The 17,365-nt window shown below is 30.6% G+C and overlaps 1 protein-coding gene across 1 annotated transcript in view; it reads left to right on the top strand.

The window, feature by feature from the left end:
• The first annotated feature begins 7,168 nt into the window (after positions 1-7,168).
• LOC141666128 (MADS-box transcription factor 23-like) overlaps positions 7,169-17,365 on the top strand; it is a 27,342-nt gene continuing 17,145 nt past the window's right edge. Inside the window, exons 1-3 of the mRNA XM_074472125.1 lie at positions 7,169-7,282; positions 7,515-7,759; positions 11,305-11,383. Coding sequence (XP_074328226.1) covers positions 7,578-7,759; positions 11,305-11,383 — 261 coding nt within the window. The 5' untranslated portion in view covers positions 7,169-7,282; positions 7,515-7,577. The remainder of the gene's footprint in view (positions 7,283-7,514; positions 7,760-11,304; positions 11,384-17,365) is intronic.

Here is a 17,365-nt window from a genome sequence, read left to right as displayed (position 1 = left end):
GTCAACATTGGTGGCTGTGAGAGTGGTGACGATGGCGTCATAAGCAGAATCCAAGCCACTGAGAATATACTGCTGTAAACCAGCAGTAGTGATAGCATGTCCACAAGCTGCAAGATTGTCACTGAGTTGTTTAGCAAACAAAAAAAACTCGGACATACTTTTATTACCTTTTCAAGTAATTGTAGTTCACGACGAAGCTGCATAATTCGAGAGCGAGAGCTTGATGCAAAATGACGTTGCAGAGCGTTCCATACATCAGCAGATGTCTCAAGCCCAACAACTTGGGCAAGGACAGGTTCAGTGAGTGAAGAGAGCAACCACCCAAGAAAAATTTGATCTTGCTTTATCCATGACGTATATTCGGGATTAAGTGTGATATTAGAAGCGGTTGTTGTACCAGTTGCACTAGTTGTAGGGATCGTACGAGTAGGACAAGGAATAGTCCCATCAACGTAGCCCATAAGGTCATAACCTTTCAATAAAGGCATAAATTGAAACTTCCACATGAGATAGTTCTTAGAGTCGAGTTTAACAGTAAAAAAATGGTGGATTTTGGTAAGAGAGGGAGCAGAAATAGCCTCAGTAGCACCAGAAGTTGGAGAAGAAAAAGAAGACATGTTGGGAGAGAAAGGTTGAATAAGGATCGGGAGTTAGGCTAATACCAAGTTAAGTTTGAATTTTCCACACCAAAACAGGTTGTGGTTGTCATGTATTTATAATTGTATACAAACATATCTAATAAGTAATACATATTTGTTAGAGTAATTTTCTCAAACAAAATTCTTAGTAATAAGGATAAGATATACATAACAGACTAATAACAGACTAAGTCTTTTTTATCACCGTAGAACTAGAACATGTGCCAATAAAATGCCGCGAGATTATTGAAAATGTATGGAGATGTTCGACATTTACGTGTGTAACTGGTTGGAAGCCTAACTTATAAATGGGTTTGGGTTGGATGTGTATAAGAACCTTAACCCTAATTGTCTGACTTATTTCTCAAAAATTATATAAGTCTTGATTCTTATAAATAGATACCTTATTACTTTATATAATTATGTGAATTGACACTCGACAAAAAGTATAAAAATAACTTACTTTTTATTTATTTTTCGAGGAGTCATAAAACAAGATCAGAACACCATCTCAACTAATTTTTCTCCGTTGGTAAACAGCACCCTAAAACTTTATTCGGACAACAAACCTTGAGTTTTACCAAATTCTCCCAACAATTACAGTTAATTTTAGTAACTAACTACACCTGACTATATAACTTATGTTTCATACATAATTGTTACCTTACATTATTTTAATAATTTTAGTCAACACTGCTAAGAGTTTAATTTTCTGCAGTGAAAGACATTTCCACCCCACATTATTTGCGAACCTCGACAAAACTAGATATGCTATGTGGAGTATCAATTAAAGTAATGCAGGAGATAAGGTGGGAGAGACTAGGAAACATACAAAAATAAAAAGGTACATGTACGTGGACATTTGTTATTTGTTGTTTCAATAAATTAGTTGAAATTTGATACTCCTACTAGCTAGTTGCAATTCCAACTAACTGGAATCTTTAGATGCAAGAAAAGAAAGAGATGAGCTAGCTTTTCATGAGCATTTTTGATCTTCATGCGACTGCTTTCCAATTTCGGATGTCGTATATGTATAAAATTACCTTATTATTTATAGAGAAGACCAAATATATAGAAACCTTAAAAACATCGTCACCTGAGCACCACTTGCTACTTGTTTAACATTGGTCTTGTCACTCAAGGCTGGATAACATTATTAGCATTGTTTTATTTTCTCATTTTGACTTTTTATACTGTTCATGGTAATAGATTGACTACTAGTGTACATCTAATCTATAAAAGCAAATATAGTCATGAGTGATCTTCTTAGATTCGTATTTATGAATACTTTAATACAATGAAATTTTTATATTTAATACTACTACGAAATTAAAGATATTAACAATCAAAAGGGTGTATTGGCAAACGTGTTCAACACAAATGAGAAACGTTTTTAGGGACAGTATTGTTTTTCCTCGTACGGACCGTGTTATTTGTCGACCGTGTTATTTGTCGATTGAATCTCTGCAATTTTAACTCAGATGGATGAGCCCTTTGACCATCTCTATATGTTTTCTTGCATCTGCAAACGCATAAAAAGGCTGTTTTCGAATCTGTGTTCGAAAAATTCTATTCTAAATTCATATTACTTCAGTTCGAAATACATATATAGCCCCCAAAACTGACTTCTCCTCGGAATAATCTCAACATCGAATTTTACAAGTTCTATTTTATTTTATTTTGTTTGAAAAAAGTCTTAAATTATTTTCATGATTTGTAGAGTGTTGTAATTTGTAAGTTGACCAACACACACCATCCCAAGATTTTTGAAACAAACTTTTGATATAAAACCAAAGGCTCTAGTGCTTAAGGGAGACCAATTTTTTTTTCTTCTGGTTTATAACTGTAATTCGAAAGTGATTGAATTAAAAACAAGAAAGGGTAAACTCTTAAGATAAATTTTAAATATAGCTAGTTTTTCTTTGTCAAAGAAGTACGTCAGCTGCTTAAATTTCCATTGCTACGGCGAAATAAACATGAAAATGTCCCTGCAAAACCCTAACTAAATAATCACCACAACAAAAAGTCAAACACAGGTTTAGTCGGTTAGAAGGTAAAAGTCGTATCAAAATGATTTAGAATAAATGCGTTTGGGACTAAACATAATATTTTTTAATCCACATATGTGTGATTGGTGCCGCTCGGTTTACGTTTTGACCAAGTATTAAACGTAGCATAAAAGATGATAGACTTTTTTGCACTTTGGTGGCTTGTACTAATTAGTTTTTTTACTTTGATGGCCGAATTTAGAAACTGAGCAACTGTGTGGCTATAAAAATAATTTTAAGCCATTTGCATGGCTCCGCGTATGGGCCTTTAACATCGTTAACGGTGAGGCAGGGCATATTGGTCAGTTCATATTTCAACGGCTCTATTGTGTGTATATATGTGAGTATAACCCTCAGTTTTGCATACCCAAATCAGATAATCTCCAAAATTGAAGTAGATCTAAACCAAGAATGAACCACCAATGTTTATGCAGAAATTGGGCAGTGGAGAAAACGTCATGGACTGAGTATAATCTGAGTCGTCGATTTCTAACATGTGCTACCCAAACCTGCAACTTCTTCAAATGGGCTGAGCCGGAGTTCAATGGTCGAAGCAGAGGTGTGATTAATGGTCTGTTGAGGAATATAGGGAGGAAGGATAATGATCATATCATGGAGTTGGTGGCAGCTCGAAATGAGTATAGTGAGGAGATCAAGCAGTTGAGAAATGAAGTCACGAAATGGCGTGCATTTGCTGTGTTGCTCATGTTGTATGTTTTTCATACATGGTTTAGCTCAGTTGCTGAGGAAAAAGGTGATATTTAGTGTTGCTCCTGTTGTATGTTTACCTGTTGTAATATGGATTTTAAGGAAGGATGTTATGTTATTGTATTAGGACTAGTCTTGTATTAGTAATGTAGTGATGTACTTTGGTTTCTGTTATTAAAGTTGTTGTCTGTGTTATTTTAGTAGTGATGTTATGTTAGTAAAATATTATGCCAAAAGAGCAACATTGCCATAATCTTCAACTCAGTCATACAAAATAAGTCATACAAAGAAAAACAGTCACTAACAAAATGATCATAGACATTTTTGATCATCAACCATAATCTAAAGTTTTGATCACTAACATAATGCACAAACATAAGTACTCATACAAAGAAACTTAAATCCTCCATCCTGGTTTTGCAGCCATATTATCTTTCTTGCCAACCTTCTTTCTTTTTGCTGCTTCAAGTTGTTTTAAAGTAGTTACTTCATCTCTTTTACTGCCATCAGCTCCATCATTTTGACCTTGTTGTCTGGTCATTCTTCTTGTTTTAAGTTTCTGCACAGGACCTTCAACCCTGTCATTTACAGCTGTAGCAGTGTTCACAAGATTGGTTGTTTTCTACAAAAAAATCATTGATTAGTTGTAAACAATCAAATGGTACAACTAGAGTTTTCCACTAAATTTTTAGTACCTTTGCAGAACAAGTCCTTGAGTTATGGCCTGTCTTTTTGCAAATTTTGCAACTAACTGTTGTCTTGGCAATATTTGGCTCTCTTCCTTCCTCTGCAGCCTTCTTTATTTCATCACTTTTCTATTTAAATAATTTTATACATTTGATTAGCAAAAATACTAAAAATATGTAAATGCACAAAGAAGAAGAGTATACCTTGGCAGGACATGTTCTTGTGTTATGGCTTTCTGCCTTGCAATATTTACAATTCATCTTCATTCCAGTCCTTGGCAATTTGGTTGCATTTGCAGGTATATCATTCTTGGTATTTCTTTTCTTCTTGGGCCTACCAATCTGAGGCCTTATAGTTGGTGGTAGAGGCATTGGTTCAGGGGCCTCTTCCCAAAATTCAGGACCAGCTATTGGTTCTAGTGTGTAACTGTAAAGCTGTTAAATTCAAGAAGTTAGTAATGTAGTATAGAGAAATTACTAATGTAGTATAGAGAAATTAGTAAAGATTAAATCATCATCTGATTCATCTATATTGGAACTGTCTGAATGAAATGTTTCATCACTACTTTCCTTTTTTCTAATTTCATAATCCTCGTCACTGTCAAGATCTGAAAAGTCTTTGACTAAGCCCTCTAATTCCCTAAACTCTTGTTCAGTGTCAATTTCTTGTTGTGTAGTGCAAGGGAACTGAGTACCATTCAAATCAATTTCATCATGTTCAGGGGGTATGGGTTCCCTAAATTCTAAGTTTTGTGAAGAAGATAGTGGAGCTTCAAATTTCACAAAGATGTCAACATATCTTTCCTTAGGCATCAGTTCACACATTAACATTACCTCCTCATCTGAATCTAATACAAAGCATCCTCTTTCCATATTTGTACTAGGTAATTTATACCATAACTGCGCAAATCCACCAATGCATCCTATTTCTTTTAACATATTCTTGGTGATTTCAATTAAACTTATTTGATCTGAACTCACATAATCAATATAATCAACTTCACCCCCAACATAAGACCTAGGGTTTTCAGTCATTTCACCACCATGATGGAATTTAATAGTAAAATACTCAATTTCTGCAAATTGACAAACAATAGAAAATAATTTACACTTTAAACAAGTATGCAAAAACATGTAGTGGGGCATTTAAAAAGTAAAAGAGTTCGATTAGGGCAAACTAAACTATAATCTACCACTTAAACAAATACTTCGAAGTTCAAAGCAACTTAAACATTTACCCAATTGCATGCAAAGAACAAAGATTTCAGACATACCACTGTAATCAGGACATTCACGAGGAGCGTATACGTGTTCATCTTCCTTCAATCGCTTATACCAACTCATCTTCACACGATCGCCTCTTGAATAGGGTTTTGATCGGCTCTTCTGAAAAGGGGGCAAACCAGCAATGGGTTTTGGAGGCAAAATGATGTGTCTTTGTCTGGTTTTTTAGTTTTTCTATTAATAATTCAAGGAAAAACAGTAAACGCCGTTAACGGCGTTAACGGCCCATACGCGGAGCCATGCAAATGGCTTAAAATTATTTTTATAGCCACACAGTTGCTCAGTTTCTAAATTCGGCCACCAAAGTGAAAAAAATAATTAGTACAAGCCACCAAAGTGCAAAAAGGTCAAGATGATACAGAGATTATAAACTTAAATAACATTAAAATTGATAACAAACAGATTGATTAGAAAATACTCTTTCACGCCAAAAGTTAAATGAAGACAAAAACATGATTAAGAAAATAAGTGTTGGAGATGTACTCGTTGGTTAGGATTTTCTTCTTTTTGTATACTTATGTATTATTATACAACGTAATTCAATAATATATTAATTTGTGTTTATGAAAGTATATATGTAATATTAATTATTTAAATGTTTATATATATGTATATTACAGTTTGTCGATTTAGGTTAATTTTTGAAGTTACTTAAAATCAAATCCGCATCCACTCTATAATACGTTATATATTGACCTAAGTTCAATTCACAGTGAATCATCGATGATTATAATTATCCGCAGAAAATAGTTCAATTGTAAATGATTCAAGCGGTTAATATAATTGAATGAATTATTTGTACACCTCTAATACACATGCTTCGTAATCGATAAAGCTATCTAGTCTTGATAAATCATGATGAAGAGAGGAATTTGTTGGAAAAGTTAAATACAAATAAAATAATGTAATTTTCATATTTGTATTAATTTTTGATATATACCTAAATAGCTGCTGATTCTTACTACTCCATAGGTACTATGTACTTAAGTGAGTGTGTTAGTTAATCGGTGGTTCAAATTTAAATTTTTTTGTCACCGAACTAGATTTTTCAAATTTTTTTGGATGTTTAAGTGTTAAAAATTAGTATTTGATAAATATCTAATCTTCAACTTATAATCTTATAATAATTATTAATGAAAATAAATATGACTGGAATTGTGAAGAATTACTTGTATTATAAGGATATTTGATGTTTTTAAGTAGAAATATTTTAAAAATATATGTTATTATATCATAATTTTTTTATAAAACATCTGATGTTTGTTTTCATAGGAACACATGTCAGCGGTGCATAGATGAATCCCGTCCTGCTGCATATATGCTCCCTGTATATATAGGGGGTATATTAGGGTATATTCTTAAATTAGAAGTAAAGTAATTGTTCTGTGTACGAAAACATTTGAGATATAAAAAAGGCAAAACCTCCCCTTTCTGACCCATTCCAGGCCTAGGTTTTGCTAAACCGCCAAACAAGTGTCAGTCATCTATTCGGTAGACAGTGACCTTAATATTCTAAAAATGTCCACTACTTTCACATTTTCTCCAATATTAAAGGGATTTCTGAGAGTCCTAGGTTACAATTTTGTCACTCTCGGCTACTATACCCGCACTCCACTCTCCTTCCCTGATCAACGCGTGTCATTTGGTGACTTCAAATTTAGGTCAAATACCAGTTTACGTCTCTCAGAGCGAGTAAAGTGTTGTTGTGTACTCTCGGGAGTGCAAATTAAAGTGTTTTAATTAGGGGTCATATGAAAGTACAATATTGGGCACACATTTGTCCATGTTTTACCCTCCTAGGCCTAGCTAATCCACTTTCAGCTTTCCTTAAAGAGTAAAGAATTGCTTTATTTGAAAACCTCTCTCTAAAACAAGACCTCTCAATTTCTGCATAGAGATCTGTCAAAGCCTCAAAGTAGTAAGCCCTCTCAACTTGACACTCTTCCTTCTTTCTTCATTTTCTTGTCTTTTATTTCGCCCTTTCCTTACATTTTATGATACTTTCCTAGATCTTTACTACGTCGAAAATTTCTATTTATAGCTTCGATATATTAGTTACACTTATATATTTCAACTTGTCTTCACAAACTTTTAAGATCAATCTTGTTTGTTTCCGGTTGTTTTCTCATCTTTGTCTACCGATCTCTCAGTAATTTGATCGTATTCGATAAAACCCTAAGGATTATCGATCCGATTCACAACGAGGGAGAAGAATGGGAAGGGGGAAAATTGTGATCCGGAGGATCGATAACTCAACCAGCAGGCAAGTGACTTTCTCGAAGAGAAGAAATGGATTGCTGAAGAAAGCTAAGGAGTTGGCTATCCTTTGTGATGCTGAAGTTGGATTGATGATTTTTTCAAGCACCGGAAAGCTCTATGATTTCGCAAGCACCAGGTTAGCTTCTTAGATCCCTAAATTTGTTCAACAATGAAAAATGTTCAGTATTTTACTTCTTGGTTCTTTTATTTAGTTTTTGAATTTATTATAGAACAACTCTATTACTAAAAGTTAAGTTGACCAAGGTTATAATTATATGTACAATAGTATTGTTGTCTCTTCACCCTCTATTTAGGTAGTTTAAGGGAACCACGCATTATTATTTTACATCACTAATAACATGCATATCTAATTGCTATATATCTAAATATGTGCACACACACATCTGGGTAGTTTGTATGAGTTCAGGTTCAAGCCAAAATGTTATGAGCAAATATGTATAGTTAATTAAATTTGTTAATTTATGCTTAAACTTGAGTCGATTTGGCCAAAAGATTCGAATCCAGGCCTCTTTTTATGTCGGGGGGAATATAATGTATCCATGTATCATGTATTGTATCAAGACAAGTTTGAACTAGATTATAGTTTGAACATGTATGTAGCAAAAGAGTATATTAGTGTTATAGTTATAGTGGAGCATTAACAAGTTTTAGGTTGCTTGGAAATATTTAGGTGTAATTACACATCGTTAATTGGTATAGATATTGCATGCAGATCAACTAATTAAAAAAACATAAACTTTGTAAAGAATTTATACCCTGAAACAATGTAAGCAATGCTTTGTAAAGAATATAAACCCTGGAAACAATGAGAAGTGTTCTTTATGTGTGTAGTCCACTACAAATTTCATTAATTCCAGTGAATATACATATAAGATATCTACCATGATGATTAGAAACAATTGATATACAATAATTTGTGTATGTGAGAGAGAGAGGGAGAGTGAGAGGGAGGGAGGGAGAGAGATCATTACTATGGTTATATAATATCAAGAAATATTGAGATCAGTACTATGATTTAATTCTGTTAAGAAAAAATACTCTAATAAATTATCTATATGGGAGCATATTTGTGTGATGACAAAGGATGGTTGAGTTCGGTCCCGGGGTCAAGAGTTCGTCTAGCTAGCATATGTTTATGTACGTTGTACAGACATTAATGTGCAGAGTTCTTCTTGCTTTAAATCATTTTTCATGCTACATATGTTACATTTTGTTTATGATATTGCTGTGGCAATAGTAGTCTCGTTAGCCATATATATTTTAGATAACTAGCTAGGTAACAAATCTAGTTAATATAAAACGGCTTCAGATCTTACATTTTAACTGATTACAAGTAACATATATCTGTCTAACTTTCAAGGTGGATGTGATTTTTCTGTTATTAACTGTACGGATGATTTTTCTTTATTTACCTCATGAGTCTGGGTTGCTTTTCTAACATACTAGTAGTGCAAGGTTCCCCATAAGTATATGACAAATACATGACATGTTTTAAGTTGTGGATGCATATTTCAGCAAGCGAGATTTTATATTATATTTAAAAAAGTTGTTAACATAATCAGCATTTGGGGGAAAAATTGAGGGGTAAGGTAATTGTTATGCAATAATACTCTCTTTTCAAATTTTAACCATTGTTGAGAAAATAATAACTTTATCGCACTCTTTCCTTCTATTCTCATCAATTTATTTATTTAGTAAGAATATGAACTGTTGAGACTTTTACAGGCTTCTCAATGATTGATACAAGTTTGATGGAAAAATTTTACTCAAATTTGTCTTTAAATTTGGATGTACAGAATATTTAACGACAACTTTTCTCTTAATAATATAAGTGTATATATGATTTTACAAATTAAAAATTTATGTCAAGTCAAATTATTTAAATAAAATAGAAATAGTTTTTGGGACAGGTAAAAGTATTCGGGTGGGAATGAATTTATGAGGAAAACATCTCTACTGAAAAACACTCCTATTGTGGGCAGGAGTTATTATAGTTTTTGTGACTAATATTCTAAATTGCATTACTTAAAAACAACCTATTTGTAAGTACATTTGAAAAAATACAAAGGAATTACTGGTTGAATCCCCAAAAAGTGTAATTTGGCCATATTTATTTAAGGGAATTATAATCTCGAAATTATATCTGATTTATTTTTTTAAGCATAAATTTCAACATTAATATATAATTCTTTAAAATTACTTTAAAACAAATATTTCTTTATAAATTTATTACCTTTTAAATTATGTCATCCTCTGTTTATTTTATTATAACACTTGGAATTACACTCATTATCTTTTAATTTTCAAATCCTATGTTGTATATGAAATGAAAGTGAGAAATTTATAATTTTTAAAAAATTACTTAAATACTTGTAATCTTATCATTTACACCAAAAAAAACTTGGAATTAATATTGTAAAGGATCCTGCTAATCGAAAAATAAAAAATTTCTTAAATTATATAAATTAATTTTGTACCGGTACAAACATAGGGGACGTTTTAGAAATTATTTAAATATTTTTTCTTTCAATTTTAGTAATAATATTTTCAAAACATTCAAAAAACTTTTATGAAATCACTACGAAATAAGTGCCCATAGAAAATAATTTTTAGTTAGGATTGCATGACATAAAACGTTATATTACATTTAAACTACGTTAACTTATTACTACAGTGTCGATACACTGAAGAACATGGTGTTGCATTAGAAATTAAAAAAAAAATTGTACTAAAAAATGTTGAGGTGGCATATAAGTCATATCCACGAGACCCATAAATATTGAGGCTTATGGGGCCCACAACAGGGACCACTTTGGCTAACGTGACACTTATACAACCCACTACTAACATGACAAAAATGACGAGCCACTTGTCATGTAAGGCACTGTGGTGATGGACTTATGCCTTGTGCAAAATCAAGTGTTATTGTCATAATATGTTTTAATGTTACAAAAAAATCATAATAAAGCATTGTTGGGCTCTTTGACTACACTCGTATTGGCAACACCGGCATTATATTGCTTATTACTTTCTATAATACCATTTAGACTTTATCCAACTACACACTTGAGGATTGCGTGTATATTTATGTTAATATGAATTAGTCTAATTGATAATAATTTTATAAGTTATAATAATTAATAAAGAAAAAGATATAAGTTGTTAGCTAATTTTGATTTTTAGGAAATGTAGGATTTGCAATGATTAAATTATATTAAATGTAAGATTTTGAACATATAAATTATAATATATTATCGAGTACTCTTCGATCAAATGATCACATTATATATAGTAAATAATATATCAAACAAAATATTCTATGATAAATTACAGTTATCTAATTTTTATGATGGTGAGAAGTAGAGAGTAAGAGTGTTATACGGCTGCTAACCACTACTAATTTTACAAATAATTAGGATATTTCAACCTAATATTACATTTGGACTATAATTCCAGCGCTGTTGTTACATCCACTGAACACATTTGTATTCTTAAATGTAGGTATCATATGCATAAATATCAAAACACAAATTACTTATGGGAGGATTTTGTGATTCTTCAACTACATTCACATATAGTGTTGAAACTTAAAATGAAAGAAAATAACATGCACATTTAACAAGATACATTCAATTTTATGCTTTTGGTTATTTAATGCAGTATGAAATCACTAATCGAACGCTATAACAAAGTGAAGGAAGAAAATCATCAGCTATTAAGTCCTACTTCGGAAGTCCAGGTACAAACATCTCCACCAGTTTTTCGTTCCTTTTATGAGCTTACCTGCATTAATGCAAGTAAATTCATTTGGCTTTTTTTCATATTTAAAAGAACTTAAAATAATGGAGCATTAACAAATAGTTGCATGACATGAATGTCTCTTCTTTTGCTTAGAACTAATGTCTCTAGCCCAGTAAGTTTGAACTTCAACATATATAAAATTTGAGATTTACATACTCGTTAATGTTCATTTTCTTGTCGGAAACTATATACAAATAACAAAACTGTTGGATATATATGTACGTAGGTGTATTGTATATATGTTAGGTTTGTAGGCAGAGCTGTGCAAAATCTAAAAAAGTGCCCTACTAATTTTTTTAAAAACTAAAGTTTATAAATAAAATATAATAATTAAAGTACAAAAAGTAATTTTACTACATAATCAAAATTAACAAAAAAACAGTTATACATGTATATTTTAATATGTTATGCTATATTTTAGAAATTAAATATTTATCTTAAAGAGATAAGTTATACATGTGACTTATGATATATTATTTTATAAAAAAGTAAGATATAATATTGATAAACAAAAAAATGGACAAATAAAAACTAATTTATACATAAACTTGTAATTTAGATCTCTTCAATCCATTATTTAATTTATTTTATATTAAATTGACTTATATAATATACACATTAAAAATGGATATATTTAAGATAGATAATATAACTGAAATTTGAATCAATATTTGAATGACATAATAAGTATATATTTTCACCAATAAAAAATAAGAATATATAATTATATTAGTTAAATATAAACTTTTCATTAAAAGTAGTAGCTTGCCTCGTCAAACTAGAGCATTAATTGTGATTTACAATACAAATTTTGTTTTTAAAATAATTTTTATATTAGTATTTTGAGTATTTATACGACTTATTCAAGATAATAATTTAAAATTGTTTAAATGATAATGTTTTTCAATTATTTTTCATTTACAAATTTTTAACATTAAAAAAATTATACTTTTTTACTAAACATTCTTTTTCCTATTTTAGTATATATATATACACCACATTAAAATGTGCTTGTCATATTTGAGGGCCTGTGCGGTGAAACCACTGGCACACCCTCAGGCACGGCTCTGTTTGTAGGTGTTTACATATTTGATGAACAAAAATATAACGTGAATTGTATATATTATTATCACCATTTTAGTGGTCTTTATATAAATCTATACATAACCCAAACATCTTATCTCTTATAAGCACTACAATTATAATTCAAAATATTCGAAACAAAATTACATAATCAAAATATTATCCTAAGTATTTAGTCAACATTAACCAATTATTAGGATATATTTAAATTTCAATTGTCAAAATATTAATTTAACATGCTTACTTGCTTTGATATTTTAATTTTCATCAAAACAAATTGCCATCTTTATCACCTTCTTTTATACTTCCAAAATATGTACTTCTTGTGCGTATTTCTTATAGATTGTAGTCATTATTCATCTTTTATGAATGTAATTTTTTGTTATAATTTTTTTGTACGGCTTCCTTAGCCATGATATGTTGTGTTATTAAACTTCTCAATCATAGCATGTATCATGATTATGGGTTCTAATATTAGACTTCTCATGAATGACATGTGTTATAGTTATGGATTACAGTAAATGGTATAAGAGCTCTTTCCGTGACTGATATGTTAAAAACCAATCAATTATTAAAATTTATTTAAATATAAATATAAAACATAGATCTAATAAAAATAAATTAATCCATTTCCTTTTCATTTATTCATATCCCATTAAATTCAGTGACATATAATTAATAACCACTTTAAATTTAGTTGGTTATACTTTAGAGTATCTTCAACAATATCCCTAACTCTTTATCTAAATTTAAAATTAAAAAAAAAAATCTTCATAACTTAAAATGTTGATAGTTAAATTCATCTTCAACAATATTTTTGGACTCATTATTTATTCAGTAGAATAATTGTCCAAAATAACCATTTTAGCCTGTATGCGTGCCTAATATACCTATTGTTGGGACTACCACCTTTTCTACCTACTACTTAATCATGTATCTGAGCCTCTGAGGCGTAAAACATAAACGACCCGAACATATTCCCCACTACAAAATTCTTATTAAAACTTACTGAAACACAAAATGAACTTAATCCTTTTGTGATGCTTATGGTGCGATTACAAGCTGTAAGTTTGTGTCTCAACTCTAAACTTTACCACCATCTTTGGTGTATCCATCATACTAAATTATATATTTAGGCATATTAATTTTAAAGCTATCAACCAAATCATCAAATATTGAATACCAATCATTGACGTATCCTTTTGATATGACTTACCATTGGGCGTAAACGCTTAAAATGTGTAAGGCGCCTGGTGTGCTTGTGTGAAGTCGGGATGTAAAAAATGTGTATTCAGGTGGTACTTGATATAGACGTATCCAAGTGAACACGACTACTGTCTAGGCGTAACAAAATTAACATCAAATGAACCAAGTGCACACATGCGTGCTTTATGATACTACTACAAAGAAAGCGTATCAAGTTATCACTTTTTACAGGTAGGTGTGACCACTTGTTCTTTTTTTTTCAACCCAAATCACCAACATATGTGTTGGATACTCTTCGGCCTTAAGCGTATGTGGTGGATCCGCCTTAGGATGTAGCATGTCCGGCTAGCAATTAGAGTGTTCTTCCCTCCCCACGAGTATTTAGTATATAGGTGTTTCAATACTGACATGACGCCATTTGTTACATGAATTTGTTAAATGATCGAGAATGAATGATTAAATTCAAATTTTCAAACAATAAACCTTGATGGATTGCTCACCTATTTCATTCCTTTTGAGTTCTCATTATCCTTTAGTAGCTCAGGTGTTTAGCATTTATTTGCGGAGAAATGCTAGATTAAAATTCGTTATCCTCACCCAATTAGACTTTCTACACTTTCTTATTTTGTTCGAATAGCTGACGAATCTAGTAATAGAGATCGTAAGAGATTACTAAATGCAATGACTGTTTTGAAGGAATACATATAGAAATACGAGATTCAATCTACCGATACGGAGTACACTCACGTAATATATGACGCCGAAAAATCACGTTACAACATGTATTATTAATTCAAACAATTATTAATAATACAATTATATAGATAAAAATAACATGTCAATAGTGTTCCAACCAACGAAAGATACATAAGTCTAACAGTAATTAAGCATCCGCTCTCGAACAATACTTAAATCTACATCTTAAACACTACTCTCATTATATTAAACACAATAAAACTATGTATCTTAGTCATCTAAACCCAATCACCAAAACATACCATACTTCTTCTGTTATACAAGCCTAATCTTCCAACTTTATAACCAAAATACACTATATATAATAAATGTCTACGTACATTTTATATACAATCCAATCATCATAATAATTATCTACCCGTATAGTTATTATCTAATTTAATAATATATTATATTATCAAAATCATACAATTTTATAGAGTTGAAACCCAACAATGACGTGGAAAAAATGGCAAGGAAGGGAGGGAGAAATAGAAATACATAATTATTTTTCGAAGCCAAAATAAAATGGTAGTGATTTATGCACACCCATAAATATTTATACCTACATTTCATAGAAAAACACAATTTAGTTAGCATGAAATCAATTATTCTGATATGCCCAGACACTAAATTCATAAAAATAAATTGAATTTGCTGAAAATAAATCTTTTCCAGCACATACATCATCAACATAAAAGAGCTCCAAATACTTTCATGTCATTCATTAAGTACACGAATTCTTTAAAACATTAAAATGTAGAACAACCAATAATTCACACATACATTATATTCTCCACATCTCCAAAAATCATTACAAAGGAAATAAATCATGAAATACTTAACAAAATATTACATAAATGCGATTAGTAGATAGATGATAAATAAAATTACAAGGCATATTTATATACAATGTGGTCCACAACTGAATTGGGATGTGTATAAATAAATTTGGGATGTGTAGAGATGTAATTCGAGTCGAGTTGATTCGAATTTGTGTTTATCAATTAAGATTTCGAGCTTTTTTTATCGAGTCGAGTTGAGCACAAAAATTATCAAGTCTAAAAATTATGTTCAAACTCGACTCGTAAAATAAACAAACCGGGTTGGAGCTTTTCGTGAGTTTCTAGATTTTTCGAGTTTTTTATTGAGTCCTTGAATTTATCAAAAAAATTAACTGAGTTTTCGAACTTCTGAAGTTTTAAGGAGTTCGAGCTTATCGAGTTTATTAACAAGTTGACAAATTTACCAAGTTTTCGAGTTTATTAGGTTCTTTTCAAGCTTTCTGATTTCATAAAAATTATCTTATTACACTATACCTTTTCAAGTTCGAGCTATAAATATATTTTTTATTTAAAATAACAAATTTTTTTTGAGAATAACACATTTAATATTTTCAATGATAAATTTTTAAAATTAATTAATAATATTTTGATCTCATATGTTCGAAAATACACTACAGATGCATTTTATCTTCTTTACAGACGAAACATCCTAAATAACAAACAATAATAATAACAATAACAAAAGTATTAAGAGCCATAAATTTATTTTATAAACAAATAATAAGAAAGTATAAATAAATTACTATAACAAAATATTTTAATAATGTTTTTTTACCAAATCTAATAATCCAATAATAACATAATAATGTACCTCATTATATGAAAAAATAGCAAATTAAATTAATTTTTGTAGATAGCTAGTGATAAAGTATAAATTAATAAATACATGAATATTTTTTATTTAGAAATTAGGCTTATAAGTCTACGCTAACAGATTTCGGATGTGAACAAAAATCAAATCCGTAATCTGAGACGATAAAAGATGAACCGTTACCACTTTACCAATCTAATCGCGCTGACAATATATGAATATTTTCTAAAAAGAATAAATTGAGTTTAAGTTCTAGTCAAGCAAAATTCGAGCTGAGTCGAGCTCAAAAAACTTGGCTAAACTCCACTTTTTTATTGAGTCCAAAAATGTGTTCAAACTCAAATTTGATAACGAGTTTGAATAAAGTCAAGCTATATTTTATCGAGATTGAGTTGAGTTTGAGCCGGATCGATTCTAATTACACTCTTACATATGCATAAATCACCACCCAAAATGAATGACGGTATCGAAGACATTAGCACTTTGCATAAGCACCAAGGTCCCTGAAACATGGACACGGACCGAAGCAAATGCAATGAATACTCTAAAGCGATAAACTACTTTTTATAAAATTTGAATTACAGGTAATAATAACTAAAAGGATTAATTATAACTTGAAACTTAAAATGTGATTGTATGTACACAAAAATTCTTCAGAAAAAAAGAGCATACAAATTAAGCCCTTATATATTAAATATATTTTTCGTCCATGCGTCTTGAAACACTCGTGAATCATTGATTTATATATTTTGGGAATCATTGATTTATAAATTTTCGTCCCTGCCCTTGAAACACTCATGAATCATTGAATTGCACGCATAACATCCCTGGACATTGCAGGCAGAAGAGAAGAAACCGGCATTTTCCCTCCAAAGTTGTTTTCCCATTTTCCGCCAAACACTTGAACAATTCTACTGTATACAAGTACTTATAACTTTATAAGTATACATGTGATGTAACATTATATATATCAGGTATCTTTGAAGATGAATTCTAGTTGTTGGTGGGGAAAAAAGTCTGGTATTCTTTAACACTCCCCTCACTAATACGAAACTTTTCGTACCAATTGACAACAACAAATATAATAAATATTAATATCAATACCAATATAAATAACAAATATTTAAATTAAATAAATGAGATGAAAGGACTCGAACATGAGACCACTCCATAAAGTGAACTCCGATACCATTTAAGTAATCATTCACGCTAAAATCTTAAATTGATAAAAAAAATCCCG

Source organism: Apium graveolens, chromosome 1 (assembly GCF_009905375.1).
Source record: "Apium graveolens cultivar Ventura chromosome 1, ASM990537v1, whole genome shotgun sequence".
Lineage (NCBI taxonomy): Eukaryota > Viridiplantae > Streptophyta > Magnoliopsida > Apiales > Apiaceae > Apium > Apium graveolens.
This window is presented reverse-complemented; position numbering and strand designations above follow the sequence as displayed.